This window comes from Orbicella faveolata, unplaced genomic scaffold (assembly GCF_042242905.1).
Source record: "Orbicella faveolata isolate gen_17 unplaced genomic scaffold, um_ofav_v1 contig_36, whole genome shotgun sequence".
Classification (NCBI taxonomy): domain Eukaryota; kingdom Metazoa; phylum Cnidaria; class Anthozoa; order Scleractinia; family Merulinidae; genus Orbicella; species Orbicella faveolata.
Genome location: NW_028301565.1, coordinates 2,775,380 through 2,790,518, shown reverse-complemented (window position 1 = coordinate 2,790,518; position 15,139 = coordinate 2,775,380). Strand labels below are relative to the sequence as shown.

General features: G+C 39.6%; 1 protein-coding gene and 1 pseudogene across 1 annotated transcript in view; one reads left to right on the top strand and one right to left on the bottom strand.

The window, feature by feature from the left end:
• The first annotated feature begins 1,991 nt into the window (after positions 1-1,991).
• The window catches only part of LOC110041365 (complement C3-like), a 30,814-nt gene continuing 17,666 nt past the window's right edge, over positions 1,992-15,139 (top strand). Inside the window, exons 1-20 of the mRNA XM_089274880.1 lie at positions 1,992-2,174; positions 4,872-5,041; positions 5,578-5,603; positions 5,777-5,990; positions 6,497-6,552; positions 7,029-7,046; positions 7,814-7,865; positions 8,220-8,299; positions 8,411-8,453; positions 8,867-8,951; positions 9,360-9,459; positions 9,680-9,916; positions 10,530-10,739; positions 11,442-11,552; positions 11,688-11,750; positions 12,426-12,617; positions 12,939-13,100; positions 13,533-13,607; positions 14,067-14,121; positions 15,021-15,068. Of these exons, the coding sequence (XP_089131006.1) occupies positions 2,119-2,174; positions 4,872-5,041; positions 5,578-5,603; positions 5,777-5,990; positions 6,497-6,552; positions 7,029-7,046; positions 7,814-7,865; positions 8,220-8,299; positions 8,411-8,453; positions 8,867-8,951; positions 9,360-9,459; positions 9,680-9,916; positions 10,530-10,739; positions 11,442-11,552; positions 11,688-11,750; positions 12,426-12,617; positions 12,939-13,100; positions 13,533-13,607; positions 14,067-14,121; positions 15,021-15,068 (2,053 nt within the window). The 5' untranslated portion in view covers positions 1,992-2,118. The remainder of the gene's footprint in view (positions 2,175-4,871; positions 5,042-5,577; positions 5,604-5,776; positions 5,991-6,496; positions 6,553-7,028; positions 7,047-7,813; positions 7,866-8,219; positions 8,300-8,410; positions 8,454-8,866; positions 8,952-9,359; positions 9,460-9,679; positions 9,917-10,529; positions 10,740-11,441; positions 11,553-11,687; positions 11,751-12,425; positions 12,618-12,938; positions 13,101-13,532; positions 13,608-14,066; positions 14,122-15,020; positions 15,069-15,139) is intronic.
• Positions 3,393-3,979, bottom strand: LOC149101992 (uncharacterized; annotated as a pseudogene).

Here is a 15,139-nt window from a genome sequence, read left to right as displayed (position 1 = left end):
CTGGGGGTTCCAGCCCAGTGCTTGTCGGGCTATGCAGGTGTTTGATCTCCTAAGTATATGTCCGATCCATGTCCACTTTCTTTCCTTAATTTGTTCTTTGTCTTGGAGAAAGAAGGATCGGTCGGGCAGGTTCCCGTTGCTGCTGGCTTTCCCTGCTCGGCGTCATACGTTCAGATGAACCTCTTCCCACAGGACAGCGGATGTGTGTTTGGCGCTTCTGTGTTTCTGTAACAATATAATTTTTACTAGGTGGGGTTGTTAACCCCACGCCAAACCCCCAGACATGGGGGACCAGTGTATTTTCTGTTAGGGTTTTTTTCCCTTAGCCATAGGTTCCGGTTAATAAGGCGCCGGAGTCTCGCCTGTCACCATTGCCACTCAGCTGTAGCACTAAGTGCTACATTTCCAGGGTTACGGCGAGGACGTGTGGCATCTGATTTGCTGGCAGAGCCTTTAGAAACGGTGGGCATTTCTCAGCATTTTTGAAGCGTACCTGATGGCACCAGCACGCTCCGCTGAGACCCCTTACCAGCCTTCAACCCAGAAATGAGGCCTATATCGAGGATTAAAGCCCTTTCCCTTCATCCTCTCTCGCTCTCAAGTTATTTATAGACATGACACCCAGTTCCCTTATGAAGGATGAAAACGCACTCCTGAAAGCTGGTTCGACTGTCCATGTAAACAGAAACCGCGTCATGGCATGTGCACTTTAGCATACCTCTATGGGTGCTTTGAAACTTTCAGTGTATCCTTGTTTTCAATTTTTTTTTTTAACTTTACAAAAAAAGTACACAAGCACATAGTGAATTTTTGACGTATCTTTTTTACCGCGTGCGACTTCATTATTCACAAGCGGACGTCATTTATCATTGGTATATGCGAGTCGGCTTCAGCTACCTGTGACAATTCTCTCTCTCTCTTTTTTTTTTTTTTTTTTTTTTTTGTATATTATGATTTTCCTCCTTCCCTTATAACCCACCACCTAAGAGTTCAGTGCTGGCAATGGGCTCGTCAGGGACTCCCATATAAAAAGGGCGGGGGTGCTCGGCGGAAATTTTGAAAACAACCCCTAAGAGGTACTAAGATCCTGTTTTGTGGGCGGGGCTTGAAATTTTGTCAGCCCTATAAGGCACCAATTCTAAAGCAACACACCAACTGACGCTCACTTTTTTCGGTTCACTACCCTAAAAGGTACCGCGAAATTTCAGGGTGTGGACCTTTTTAGGCTGAACACGCTAAGTTGTACCAAACCCGCTCTTTTAACCTCTAAAAGGTACGAGAGCACCCCGTTCTTTCTTATGAGACCCCCCCTCCCCCGGGGCAATGAGAATCTCATCGACGCCCCAGTTCAGTGAGAGTTTTCTACCTGAATTAGGTAACTCAATATTCTATTTATTTATGACCATGACAGAGCTCACCAGGCCGGAAGTCATGTCAGAGATATGGTTAGTTGACCAAATCACTCAACGAGAATTATTGTACGCTATTCATTGAAAAGTGTGGATTGAAACTACTGTAAATCTCAAGGAATTACAGATTCTTTGGCAATGCATCTCTGTAATATTTTCTAAAACACCTTGTCAGTCCCTACTTTTAAAATACGGCTACGCCAGTTACATATGACGACCAACGATTTGGCGAACGGCCATGAAAATGTGGTTGCACTAAATCAACACAGTTTTTCAGTTCCTAGCCTGCTTTGGTCACTTTAGGAATTTCAAGTGGTTGAGACAACGACATAAATCTATATCCAAAATAACGGTCGTGAACCCAGAATGTGGGTCGATAGTCTGATTAACGAGATGTCTCGAATGGTACTCATAAAGTCAGGTACGTTCTCTGAACGGGAAGCAAATTTATGCATTACAATAAAGATAATTTCACTTTTTTGTCGGCGGTGCTACATAACCTCAGACAGCTTCTCCGACGATGAGACCCTCGTCATATAGAGAACTGTAACGCTCTTTGCAAAAGATCACGTTACCGTATCACATAACGTTACATCAAAATAGCTTGTCGCATCGCGCAGTTGTGCTGAAAAGGGGGATACGTAAATTAGGGATTGCTTTCTATTGAATCCCTTTATATGCCATTTTCGAGAGTGTTTGAACACTCAAAATGTTCGCAATCTTGTTGGTGATTTTATCTGGAACAACTGTTGTATTAGCAAACAGGTAAGATCATTTAGACGAGTCATGGCAGCAATGTTTCACGTTTGAGAATCCTGTTACTTTGAAATCATGGATGTTGAAACGAGCTTGGGGAATTTAAAACTTAGACTGCGGATAGTGGAAGAGAAAGCGATACTGAGATTGTAAATTGAGACAAAGCCGACGTACAAACTTTTGTAGGCAACTGAAAAGCGCGTTTGAATAAGAAAGTTAGAAACGCAAATCTGAAGATTCACCACATGAATTTGACATTTAACGAGACAGTGGAAATGATAAACAATTTGCTCTCAAGTCACTTTGTAGGGATAATTCTGTGTTGTTAGTGAAATGCAGATCATGAGATCTGGACTGTTTGTTGTTTAGTACTCTGTTACATATCAGTAATATCGACTTCCTATTTTTTTGGTCGGTCAAGCTTCAGCATATGTTTTTCATCTGTTGAAGACGTGCTGAAACAGCGGAAGTTTTACACTTTCACTTCCCCTCTAGGAGAAGAGGGGGTTGTACATTGTCCTCCTTACCCTCATACCCTCGGTATGTTTGGTGCGCTTCAAGGTGTCAGTCTAAAATGCACACAACTGACAGCAACAACAACTAAGAAGAAAGAATCAAAGTCTGATTCGACTGGCTGTAATGATGCATTGTGTAACGCGATTACTGGCTACCACGGGTCGAAAGAAGGTTGCAATTATATTTTCATTTGGAATCGCTTTGAGTTGAGGCTTGAGGAATTGAAAAGTCAATAATTTGCCACTTGAACATTTATAGCCTGGTGAAATCCGTCTAACACAAAATCTTTTCGTTTAGTTCTCAAAAGGGTTGTTTGAAGGGAATTCTTGAAATAAGGGACCGTTCATTTTTTTATGAAAGGGGGGGGGGGGTGGTGAGATTTGTGGGGGGGGGCATGCGAAAAAATTGACCTAGAAGGGGGGGCTGGCCGAAGAAAATGAAGGAAAGAGGGGCGTTCGGACGAAAAAAATTAGATTAAAAATAGGATAAGAGATGTTTACAAATTGAAGAAAAATTCTCCTCTTTTATTTATAACAAATATGCTAAAACAGTTCCAGGGTAACAAGAACACTTCTCAACAGCTTTTATCTTTCATAATAACAGTGCTTGAATAGTAACAATTTTCTTTTCATTCATAAAAATGTTCTTGTCAAGCGCATATTAAACTGAGACCAATAATGTGAGTCCTGAATTGAAACTGACCTCGTTCCCTGGGCTTTTCTCTTAGAAATTTAATGGGAGGGGCATGAAACTACTACAAGGTGTCCCCTTCCTCATTTTCGACGCTCTCTTCGATCTTGTCATCGCTACCTTCCTCTTCTTCTTCCTCCTGTTCTTCCTCGTTGTCTTCCCCTTCATCCTCCTCTTCCTCTTCGTTCGTGTCTCCGACCTTTGAGCTATAATCTTCAGGATGCAGGAAGCAATACATCCTGTTTCTTACTTCTGGTAATCTTCTGGTAATCAGCCTGCTTCCTGCCGCGTTGCTGAAGTAGCTTGATTGCAGGAGGTGAGCGATGAATGCGGCATCCCGTGTTAGCAGCATTGCTGCTACATCTTCAACGTTTATGCACGCTTCAGGGATTGTCAGGGAGGGAGGATAAAGAAGATAACTGGGAAGCACTTTTGCAAGGGGATTTGCATCGCAGATTATGATACGCGCGTCGGACGTTGTTTTCAAACCGTTTGCGTTTTCTGCCCTTTGATTTCCTACGGTTTTGTTTTAATTTTCTTTTCTTTGACACATAGTTTCCTGTTAGGCCCTGACTCTGAAGACTACTCAAATGATGTCGTTCTTGCTTTTATCGCCTCAGACGAGGAATATGCAGACGAGCGGCCAGCTACAACACGCTCAGGACGAGCAGTAATACGAAGAGCTGAAATTGACTTATCACTCTTTTGAGTGAAGATTTGTTAAAAGCGGCTTTCTAGCTTTCAGCTTTCTTTTAATAAATTTTGTGAAATGTAGCAAAACGAAATTTCAATGCAGTAACTTTTTCAATACCACATGAATTTTTTTAAAAAAATCAGAAAGTGGGGGATCATACAATTTTCAAGTGACACTCCTCCAAATTCCACCAGCCCCCCCCCCCCCCCCTCCACCCCATAAAAAATGAACGGTCCTTAACTTTTAATTAAATAATGAGAATGGGTTATTGACTGAGCGTGAGGTCGAGAAAGCTGTTTATGGACCAAGACGCGGTCGAAGTCCATCAACACGCAAAAGAGATCGAGGCCAATATATATCCAGCCATCCTGATCGAATTGGCTTTGTCAATAAACGATTTCTTGTATGGCAACAGGACGCCATTTTCTTGAGGGTCGGGTAGCCAATCACGCGGAGATGGATTCGATTCATCGTACCCCCTCGCGGAGCCAGCTATAGAAAGTAATCAAGAAATTACTTTGGTTTTGGTTTTGGTTTTACAACGGTTTGAGATTGTCTGAGTAGTCTAATTGGTAAGTAACTGGTTTGGTTTTGGTTTCACGACACAAGTTCATTACAACAATCGTCTCAAAAAATCACAAAACAACTAGAAAAAGTTAAAAAAGTAATGACTTATGTGAAAATGTAACTGAGCTAAAACCTAAATTCATGTCGCGTTCATTAATTTTTCGTTGCTTGCTTGGCTGGTTCGTCAGTCATTCGTTCCTTTTTTGTTTGTTTTCTGATTTGTCTGTTTATTCTTTCAGCAATGCTCAGTTGTTCATCACTGCTCCAAACATCTTTCATGTGGGCGTGGAAGAAACAGTTTCAGTTATAGTGTACAACAGCCACAGGCCTGTGAATGTGACAGTTATCGCTCAAGATTATCCAGATAAAAACAGAAACTTGGCAGCAACCAGCGGAGTTTTCACAAGCGGTATTAAATATATAAAATAATTGTAAGAATAGTGATACAAGTAAGACGAATTACAAGTTAGAGAAACCTGCGGAAGCAATAGGCCAATACTGAGTTGTCTTAGTGCCTTAGTTTAGAGATGAGTTCTGCAAAACATTTCACATTTATTTTAATTTATGCCTCTTGAAGCAGAGGCAAGAGAAACTCGTTGCCATCGACTTCCAAGAAAACTCTTTTGGGTTGAAGTTCGTCAAAAATACTCCATTGCGAATGGTATTTTGAGCTGTCTTTTACGTGTGTGGAAATCTGGTGCAACTTTGCGTTCCACTTTTTGATATATTACTTCTCATATGAGTTCTCTTTAAGTAGGACTGACTTTTTGTCAAGAAAAAAGAGGTAACTGAAAAAAGTCAGTCAGTCAGTAAGTAAGTAAGTAACTTTATTTGACCAGGGTAGCCCATTCAGCAACGAGGCTGGTATCCATAGGCTGGTATCCTAAAAAAACAAAAAACAAAAATTGTTTATTTAGAACTAATCTTATTTTTTTTTTTCAACAGAGAAACCTGGTATTCTGAAACTTAAGGTAACCGAATATGTTACGCAAAGGTTTTGTATAAAAGTTCAAATTCCGATACAGACGCTCAATACGTCTTGTTCTCTTTGGTGCTTGAGTTGGGTGGTCATTTCCGAAGCAAAAAATCGCGCTCTTATCTTCCATGAAACCTTTTTAGCTCCATTTTTTAATTTAAACATTAGTTGGATGCGGAAGATTTTCCTGCGGATATTGATGACGATGACGATGTGTCAACTAATCGTTACGCCTTCCTGGTGGCCAAGTCAAACGATAGTGACGTCATCATTGACAAAGGTGCGAAGGTGCTGGTGAGTTTCTTGGATGGCGTTGTTCTTCTACAGACAGACAAACCAATCTACACTCCACGACAAAGTGGCAGCCTGGAGTATACAAAAGGTAAAGTCAGTCTGAAAAAAGAAAAAGAAAAAAAAACAAACAAACAAACAAACAAAAAAACACTGGTGGGATCATACGTACAAACAAGACTTGGCAATTCTCGATGAATTCAGTGTCTTTTTTTCCTACCAATTTCCCTTTCACAGATAGAATTTTGATAAGAATCTTAAGAAGATGTAGATTCACTGATGTAAATTTTGATAAAAGCGTAAAGCCACAGCAATGCTTAACCCACTTATGTATAGGGAACACCTAGGACTGCCGAACCCGCTATGAAGTGTGTCCCTTCAAAGTGCTGCTATAACTTTGAATGGCAAGATTCAGTTGTACCGTAATGCACTTGTTTGGAGTTTTTCATTTCCTCAATGATTTTAACCTCACGATGGAATTATTATGTGTACAAAGCGGAAAACTTTGCGCAATATTTCTTGGCCTGACCAATAGAAAACAGCCGGCGTTGAAGAAGTTTGGCCGAAGTTTTAATGTGGTTTATGTTTTATTTTCAGTAAAAATACGGATCATTCCTCTTGGTTTTGACCTGAAACCGAAAAAGGAGAAAAAGGTTGGTGGGAACTTTAATGTTCATATCAATTGAATGGATTTATGGCCTAGCTACAAGAAGTCATGTCTATTTCTTCATCCCAATCGTTGACTCTATAAGGCCATTGGCATAACTATACAGGTACAATTTCCGAAAAATGGGTCGTTTGAAAATGAAATAACACGTTTCATTGCACTAAAAAATTCGGATTATTTAAAAATAATCCGAGTTTTTTAGTACAATAAAACATGCCATTCAATCCACTTTAATCCCCTTTTTCTCGTTACAATAACAAAGCATTACTAGGGGCATAGGTGATAGGAATAAAACAATTCATTTACTGGTCCTGGACATTTTTTTGTCATGGACCTTCAAATTCTCCAAAAACCATTACTCTGAAATGTATGGTCATCTGTAGCTACAGAGGGTGGATTCAATATTCTTAATAAGCTCTTAATCGAAAAGCCTCTAATCCTTTTCCACTTCCTTGCTTTTAGGTGACAGTTATAGTGAAGGTAAGTGAGCTGGCCTCTGTCTAAAAAGGTAAAAAAAGGTAAAGTCTGCATACGAGTCAAGTGGCCCATCAGGCCGGAGCTTATCCCGGTTTCCGTAGCATGAAGCGACTGGGAATATTTCTACTCCCCCTGGAAGGGATGCTAGTCCATTGCAGGGCTACCCCTTAACATTAAATTCGCCAGTACCCATTTGTTTCCTTATGCTATTTGACCTTCTATGCTTTATTTTCCGAGCGCGAAGTGACTGACACAAAACTACATTTAAATCGAAAGACGATTAAACTCTGCTCAAATTGAATAAAAAATGTATAGCTTAAATATTCTTAGCGGTTCACACATTCTGCCCACAGTCGCAGCTTAATTATTTGAGTGACTCACACACAGTGCACCTATCTAGTATTACAACACCATTTATACACCAGGGTGGAGAGAGGCACTGTGAGAGTAAAGTGTCTTGCCCAAGAACACAACACAATGTCCCCCGGCCAGTGCTAGAACGCAGACCACTCGATCCGGCGTCGGGCGCGCTAACCATATGAAGCCATCGCGCCTTCACTCTGTCTGGAATACTCTGGAATTATTACGCTGGATAGTTTAATTTTTTTAAACACGTCATGTTAAATGAGCTCAATCAAAAAGTCAAAACTCTTACTTCAAGAAACGCATGTACTTGTGATACGTAATTTTGGCTTACACCTGTGAATGATATAGATTATTTAACAGCAATCACTAAGACAGTGGATAAAGAAAAAGTACTGATTTTTCAGAACCCTCAAGGAATTATGGTACAGAGATGGAGGGACTTGAGCACCGAAACTGGTAAAACATGTGATTCTTTTTCATCATTATGGGCTGTATGCTTCCCGTAGTATGAAACAGTACTAAGTTGTCTGGAGCGGGGAAATGATTGGATGTTAAAAATTTGATGTGCTGGTTACAAAGGGAGGACGAAACAGCAGGTCAAGTACTCATTAGTAGTGGCTACCAATGGTCAGAAATCCCTTTTTGTGACGCTCTTTTTGTCGATCGCTTGAGGGAGCGTTAGTCCAGACTTTACGAACAATTATTAGGATCAAACAAACAAACAAACAAACAAACAAACAGACAAACGAACAAAAATCACGACAATTAGTTACCAATCCGAGTGAACACAGTGTTTTTTAATTTCTTTAGGTTTTATCACAAAGATTTTTGGTCTCAGTGAATTTGCGTTAATTGGTAACTGGACTGTCCTGGCACTTCACGGACATAAGGTAACGGCTAATGATGATATCATTTTATGAATTACACTGACTTTTTTTCACTCTCAGAAAGAAGTTTCCAGTTGCTCAAAATGCCGCTAATACAAGTGATTTCTTTTCCAGAACACACAAAATGTCTCAGTGAAGTTTGAAGTGAAAGAATATGGTAGGAATTAATTTCAATACGTTACACACAACAGTTTAAAAAGAATTTGTTTCTCGAACAATGAGCAATCAAAGTTCAGTGGTCACATTCTGAAGTTTCTAATATATTGTAAGTAATGATCCGTTATGTAATGTAAAGAAGGAAAGTTAAGTAGCGTAATGTATTGTTTGCTAATGTAATGCCTGTATTTAATATAAGCGTTAGTAATATTAGTGGCGTGAAGTTAGTAAGAAGTGGTGTGTGTGCTTAATGTATCGTAAAGTAATGCATAAAATATTAATATATAAAAAATTAAAGAAGTCATGTATAAAAAAATGGGCGGAAGACGGCCTGGTAGTGCAGAATTTAGAATTCTCGATCGCAGATATCATAACAAATGGGTTTCTATTGCTTATACCCATTTTTCATTTTAGTGCTCCCAAAGTTTTCCGTCAGCATATCAGGACCGAAATATATACTACCAAATGTAAAAGCCATTACTTGTATAATTCAAGCAAGGTTTGTGATGAAATAATTTTTCTACTTTATTTAAATTTCACAAAAGCAAGGAGTGTTTTAACGAAATTAAAGTGACGCGAGCACACAGTTATTCCCAGAGTACTTGTGTACACTGATTTTAATCAAGGATGAATAGAGCGTTTTCCCTCACGTGGACGCAAATGCAAATTTATTGAAACAAAAAGAAGTTTTTAACTACGAATCGGAGTTCAACTCCCACAGGATTGGTCTGGTACGCCAATATGGCCGCCGTTTCATTGTTTTGGAATACCAATATGGCTGCCATGAAAAAGTGAAAAAGTTCAGTAGAAATCAGCCTCTACGCTTGATTTATTGACGGGAAACGCAATTATTAAACTATTTATGTAAAAATATCTGTATGTACGTCATATTCTCGGTTTTTTTCAGATACACTTACGGAAAGCCAGTAAATGGGACGGTACTAGTCAAGTTTTCCATGGTAGGGCGACGCATCAGGGCTGTGTCAGTGAGGCAATTAGCTGATGAGGTAATTTTGCCAATTTCATTGCTTTATTTATGGACAAAAACTGATTTAAATGCAGATCAGGACATTCGAGCCTCTGTAGGGTACTTGTAAACTTCTTCAGGATTTCGAGTTTCGCATTATTAGAGGGGTTTAATGCCTTTGAAATACATGTATAATTAATTAAACTGATTGATTCAGTTAACAGTGCATGATTCAATATGTTTTAATTCTTTCTTTTTAGTTAAAGGATGGAAAAGCCTATTTTAAAATCAGAGCGGACGACATTAAGAGCGCCCCTGGTCTTCCGTGGTTCCCGGAAGGTCGAAGGCTTCAGGTCGAGGCAGATGTGATCGAGAAGACTACTGGGAAGAAGGAGAGTGCAATCGACAATGCAATTTACTTTGTCAAATCTCCTTTCAAGATTGAACACAAGGCAACTGCTGAGTACTTTAAACCGGCTCTGCCATTCATGGTCAAGGTACAAGATAAAGCGCCTTTTGAAAGATAGCTCGTAACAATTCTCTGAGAGTATTTGTTCTGCAGTCAAAGATTGAAATATTCTGTGATCATGTTGGTTACTTGTATTCTGTATTGTGACACCAGGTCCCGCTGTTTCATTTAAACTGTTGTAAGACCATTCTTTTTTAATTGCTGCTAGTGAAAGATATGGCGCCGGGAGTTCACTGGAACCATTTTATACACCTGTGCTGGGTTAATCAAAGCCCGATTGAGCTAGCTCAGGATTAGCGAGAATTTCTATTTCATTTTTGTAACTTTTCGGTGAGGTTTTCTGTTTATATTCTTTGTCCATCAGTTTCGAGTTTGAATTATCTGATATTTCACTAAACGAATGCTTCGGCTAACTTTTAATCCTGGGTTAGCATTAACCAGCTTTCGAAAAACCTGCATGCCCCTGGATGAAGAGGGGCTCCGGCCGAGAGAATGACGTGTCTGCCAAGAACACAACACAATGAGCCCGTCTAGGGTAAGAACGCTGACCGCTCGATCCACGTAAGGCCCACTTAGCCTTAGGCATCATCGTGGAAAGAGAGTTCTATAAAATGTAACCTCTTTTTTTTTGTTTCCATCAGGTTGATTTGTTGTATCCCGATAAGAAACCAGCTGTTGGAATCCCCATGTCTATTTCAGTAACAGCAACAACAGCTTCCGGAAGAAAAATGCAACTAGGAAAAGCTGAGGCTGCAAAGGATGGTGTCAATTTCGAAGACACAACTGATGATCAGGGCAGGGCTAATTTTGTTATTGACGTACCAGGAGATATCAAGGCAATGAAGATGAGAGTAAGTCTGGATCGGCTTTACAACTAAATTGGTGTGCTATTGTGGTGTGCTCAAAAAACTCTGCTTGCTATGTTTTCTCTGAACGTTCCAGTAGAGCCAAAGATACCCTGCTGACGACTTCACGGCAGCTAAACCTTCATCCTATTCCAACGCCACTGCCAGTTTTTGTTGCCTCTTTGCTTGTAAGAGTTGGAAGTTTAACTGTGATTTTGTAGAATACGTTACACAACGAGCAGTAGCAATGCCAAATTACGAGCCGATAAACTACAAGGAGAAGTACTTTAATTCTTTTTGCATATGCGGTTTCAGTGACTGTCTTATCTTGTGGTTTGCAAGTGTAGAAGCTCAGGGAATTGAGATGTTTACATGCCGCAGCGTTGGCGCGAATTGCGCGCTCAGCGTGTTTAACTGCGGTGGAGTTGATTATGTCACCGTCCCTTCATGAATTGACTGAGCCCGCATTTTTGTCCTCGGCGTTGCTAAGCAACAAGCTATACCATTACGTCACGCTGGCTTGATTAGTTACTCAATATTCGTGAATGTTAGGATATTAAAAATCGGAAACTCTTTGAGAGGCTTAAGGAAGAAGCGAGTAAAAGAGTTTCTTCATGCATATGAAATAAGAAATTAGAAATAAAGGTTGCAAACGGTAAAGAAATTCGGATTCTTAATAAAACTTATACATTCTTGTTTAAAACTCAGGTGGAGACAGAAAAGGACGGTATACCTACGGAGCATAACACGTTCACAGAATTCGCTGTTCGTGCGTACAATTCTCCCTCAAGAACATTTTTGTACGTCCGCGCTATAAGGGTATGTTTCATGAAATTCTCACTCTGTTTTACCTAGAAAGATTTCAAGACAATCCACAGCACTTGCCTTATCCTTGCTTTTAGAATCTTTGTATTAAAATTTAGTTGTAATTGTATCATGTTATTTGTTTTGTAGGACAAGCAGCATTTTAACTGTGATGTGTTCGTCAACAAGAATGCGTCAAAGATTACTTTCATGGTAGTGTTAAGCTGCTCTGTTTTAAAGTGCGTGTAAATACATCTGTGACGTTTCGAATTGAACGTGTTTAAGAAGGAAGGGACGGGAGGGGGGTGGGTGGGTGTGGAACCAGCAACATTTACAAAGTTCTTCGTAAGTGGCCAAACAATAAGGGAATAAAATGGACCAACAAATGACCTAATGCCTAACACATAGACACGTGTGAACTAACGATAATGAGAGAGAATAAGGTTAGTTGTAAAACCCACAAAAAGAACGGTAGAAAGTATCACTATTTACAGTGGAAAATTCATTAGGCCATATATGGAACGCTTTCACATGACGTCACGGCAGCCATGTTGGTGTACCAAAACAATGAAACGGTGCCCATGTTTGTGTATCAAACCAATCCTGTGGGAGTTGAACTCTTTTCTTATGTACACATTTTCTTTTGTTCCAGTAAATTTACATGGCTGCTGCCCACGTGGGTGAAAACGTTCTATTTGCAGTGAGAGAATCTGAAAAAGAAATCGAAGTGAAGAGAGCAATGAAAAGCATTTAATCTTATGCTGTATTCTGAAGAATACTCTCATGTTGGACTATTTCAGCAACTTTAAAAGATAAGACTAGCTCACTAAACTCCTTTTTAAGACCCTCTGATTACATACCAGCTTTTAAAAATTCGTCTCCATATAGGTCATTGCACGCGGTAGGATACTTAGCCAGTGGGTCAAAGTCCAAAAAGTGGGTGTCATATCAAGCTTCCGGTTTAGAATTCTGCCGGAAATGTCGCCCTCATCGCGTCTTGTGACATTCTTCTTTGGAAACGACGGCGAGGTTGTCGCGGACAGTACACTGCTAAGCATTGACGATGGATTACCAAATAAGGCAAGTCATGCACGTGTTCATGTTTGTAAAATAGTGCTTTTTGCATGTCGATCTATTATTTAGAAGTTTTCATCAATCTGGGAATTAGGGTTAAGTTCCTGAGACTAGTTAAGTAGCGGCTTGGGGTAGGGTTTACGTAGGTATCTTTATTGTTTCCCGAGAAGAGTGTAATATTGAACAAGGCTATTTGAATTTAATCGCCGTAGAGAAGTTTCGAGCGCTGGCTCTTTGCAAGAGCAAAGAACAATCTATTGTGTATCGAATATTTGAACTGATCTTCTTTCCTACTAAATTAATGATTTTGTAAGCCATCCTTTGCAGGTTGAATTCCATGATGAATCCCCCGGTCAGACGCCACAGGAACATCCGGGTATTCCATATAAGATCCAGCTGTCGGCCACTCCTGGTACAAGAGTCGGACTGCTGGCTGTTGATCAGAGTGTGTATATCCTGAGAAACCGCGAGAAACTCAATAAGAAAAGGGTGAGCAACAAAGTCTTTGAAATTGCATAGGATTTCTGTAGGAAGAAATTTCTATTCCTTATTTTGGGGTTGTATTAGGTCAAACGGCATGGTACATGTCTCTTGAGATAACGATGTTTAAGAGAAAAGAAGCCCCACAGTCTGCCAAGAGGCCTTATGCGTTTCATGCCGTAAGGAGAACAGATGATAATGATGATGATGATGACGATGAAGATGACGGTGGCAGTCTTTAATCAGAATCAATAATAATATAGAATGTAATACAATCTTTACATTTGGGGGCTTAAAATAGGGATTAGGAAAATCGTACTCATTGACTAATTATCAGTGTCAGATTTGTGGGAGGTTTATTCGCCTGAGAGGGAAGGAAGGAGGGCTTATTTTCACATGTTTACACGATTTTCTCCATCTCATTGTGAATGTATATTGTAGGTATTTAATATAATGAAATCCATGGATCTCGGATGTGGCGTAGGATCTGGAAGAAATAGCGAGGATGTGTTTTACGTAAGTGCAACTCTTAATGTAGGAATAAATTTTTGTAAAGTTGATACATTCCAAAATGGTATACTAAAACAACAACAACAAAAAAAGACACCCAAGTGCTGAAATTCAAAACCCAACCAACAGTTGGGACTATATTCATTTGCTCGATTGCTTTTATGTGCTTACACGTTGTAAAGAAATTTGAATGGTAAACGAATTAGGAACTGAATTTAAGTCATTTCTTGGTGTTGCACTTTAGAAACCCCCTTGTAATTTTGTGTCCTTTTAATAAGTAAAAGTTATGTTTGGCTCATATTACAGTCGTATGTTTTAGTAGCGTTTGCTGACTGCAGCTCCTTCTGGTATCTTAAGATATGTTTCACTGAGTGATTGAAAGTGGCAATAACATTTCTTGTGAATGGTGGCTGAGGTCAGTTGGTAATCACGCAGTCGACCAAGCGTGTAATTTTTTATTCATAGAAAAGTGGGACCGTGGTACTCACAAATACGGACATCGCCAGCAGAGGACGTTCTGGTATGGCTGCTACACTTCAGTTACACCGGTGTTGTTTTGCTTATAATAATATACATGCAAACCTTTCAGCATGCTGATTGGCTGAAAACACGCCAATCAATCCAAAACAGTGCAGAAAGTCGAATTTGAGTGCAAAAAGCTGAAATTGGGTGCAGAAAGGCGAACTTGTGTATTATTAACAAGCAATCAAATGATTTCGAATGCAAATTGGAAGAAATAAGCACTCGTAAATTTTTCAGACTACAAATTGCACTCGTCCTACGAGCTTAGCCTTTGAAAAATTTACTTGTGGTTATTTATTCCAAATTACACCCGGAATCATTTGATTACCCACACAAATGACTGTAAAAGTTACTGAATTTATGCTCTTGAGTGTATTGCAACGTTTTGCTCCCACAGTCATCAAATAGCTTTCCGGCTATTGCCATCCTCTACATTATGAACACAATGCAAAGCTTTGAAAAGAGGTGTAAAACAGCATGTCATTTAGTCACTTGACAGAAAACTACAGAAAAAAAAATTGAAGTTTTCAGGCAGACGTGAAAATCCATTTGTTGTCGTTTAGCAACTTGAGTAAATGCCAAATCTACTAATCAAGTCATTTTCCTCGAATTAATTATATAGATAATAGCATGAATTTTTCAGGAATTTTTACTTACTGGATTGTTAAACGAGGCAATTTTCGGATTTTTAACTGCGAACTATTACACAGCTTGAAGAGGAACCTTGCCCTAGGAATTCTAAATGTGGTTATAAAACTGGCGTAAAAGCCCTCATTCGCGTTAAGTTAAATTTATCATCAAAACATTACTTCACAAAAACCTTGACAAGTACCATTACCATCTATTTTAAAAGAGTTTTGGAGACAATGAATGTATAAGGCTACTTTAATTTTGCAGACTTTGGATGTCCACACTCCAAAAGGAAACAGAAAAGGTCGACTGAAGGTGAGGGAGTTTGGGCTTATCTCAGTAATAACATCGTTGTTTTTTCGGATCATCGTTTTTCTGCTGTTTAT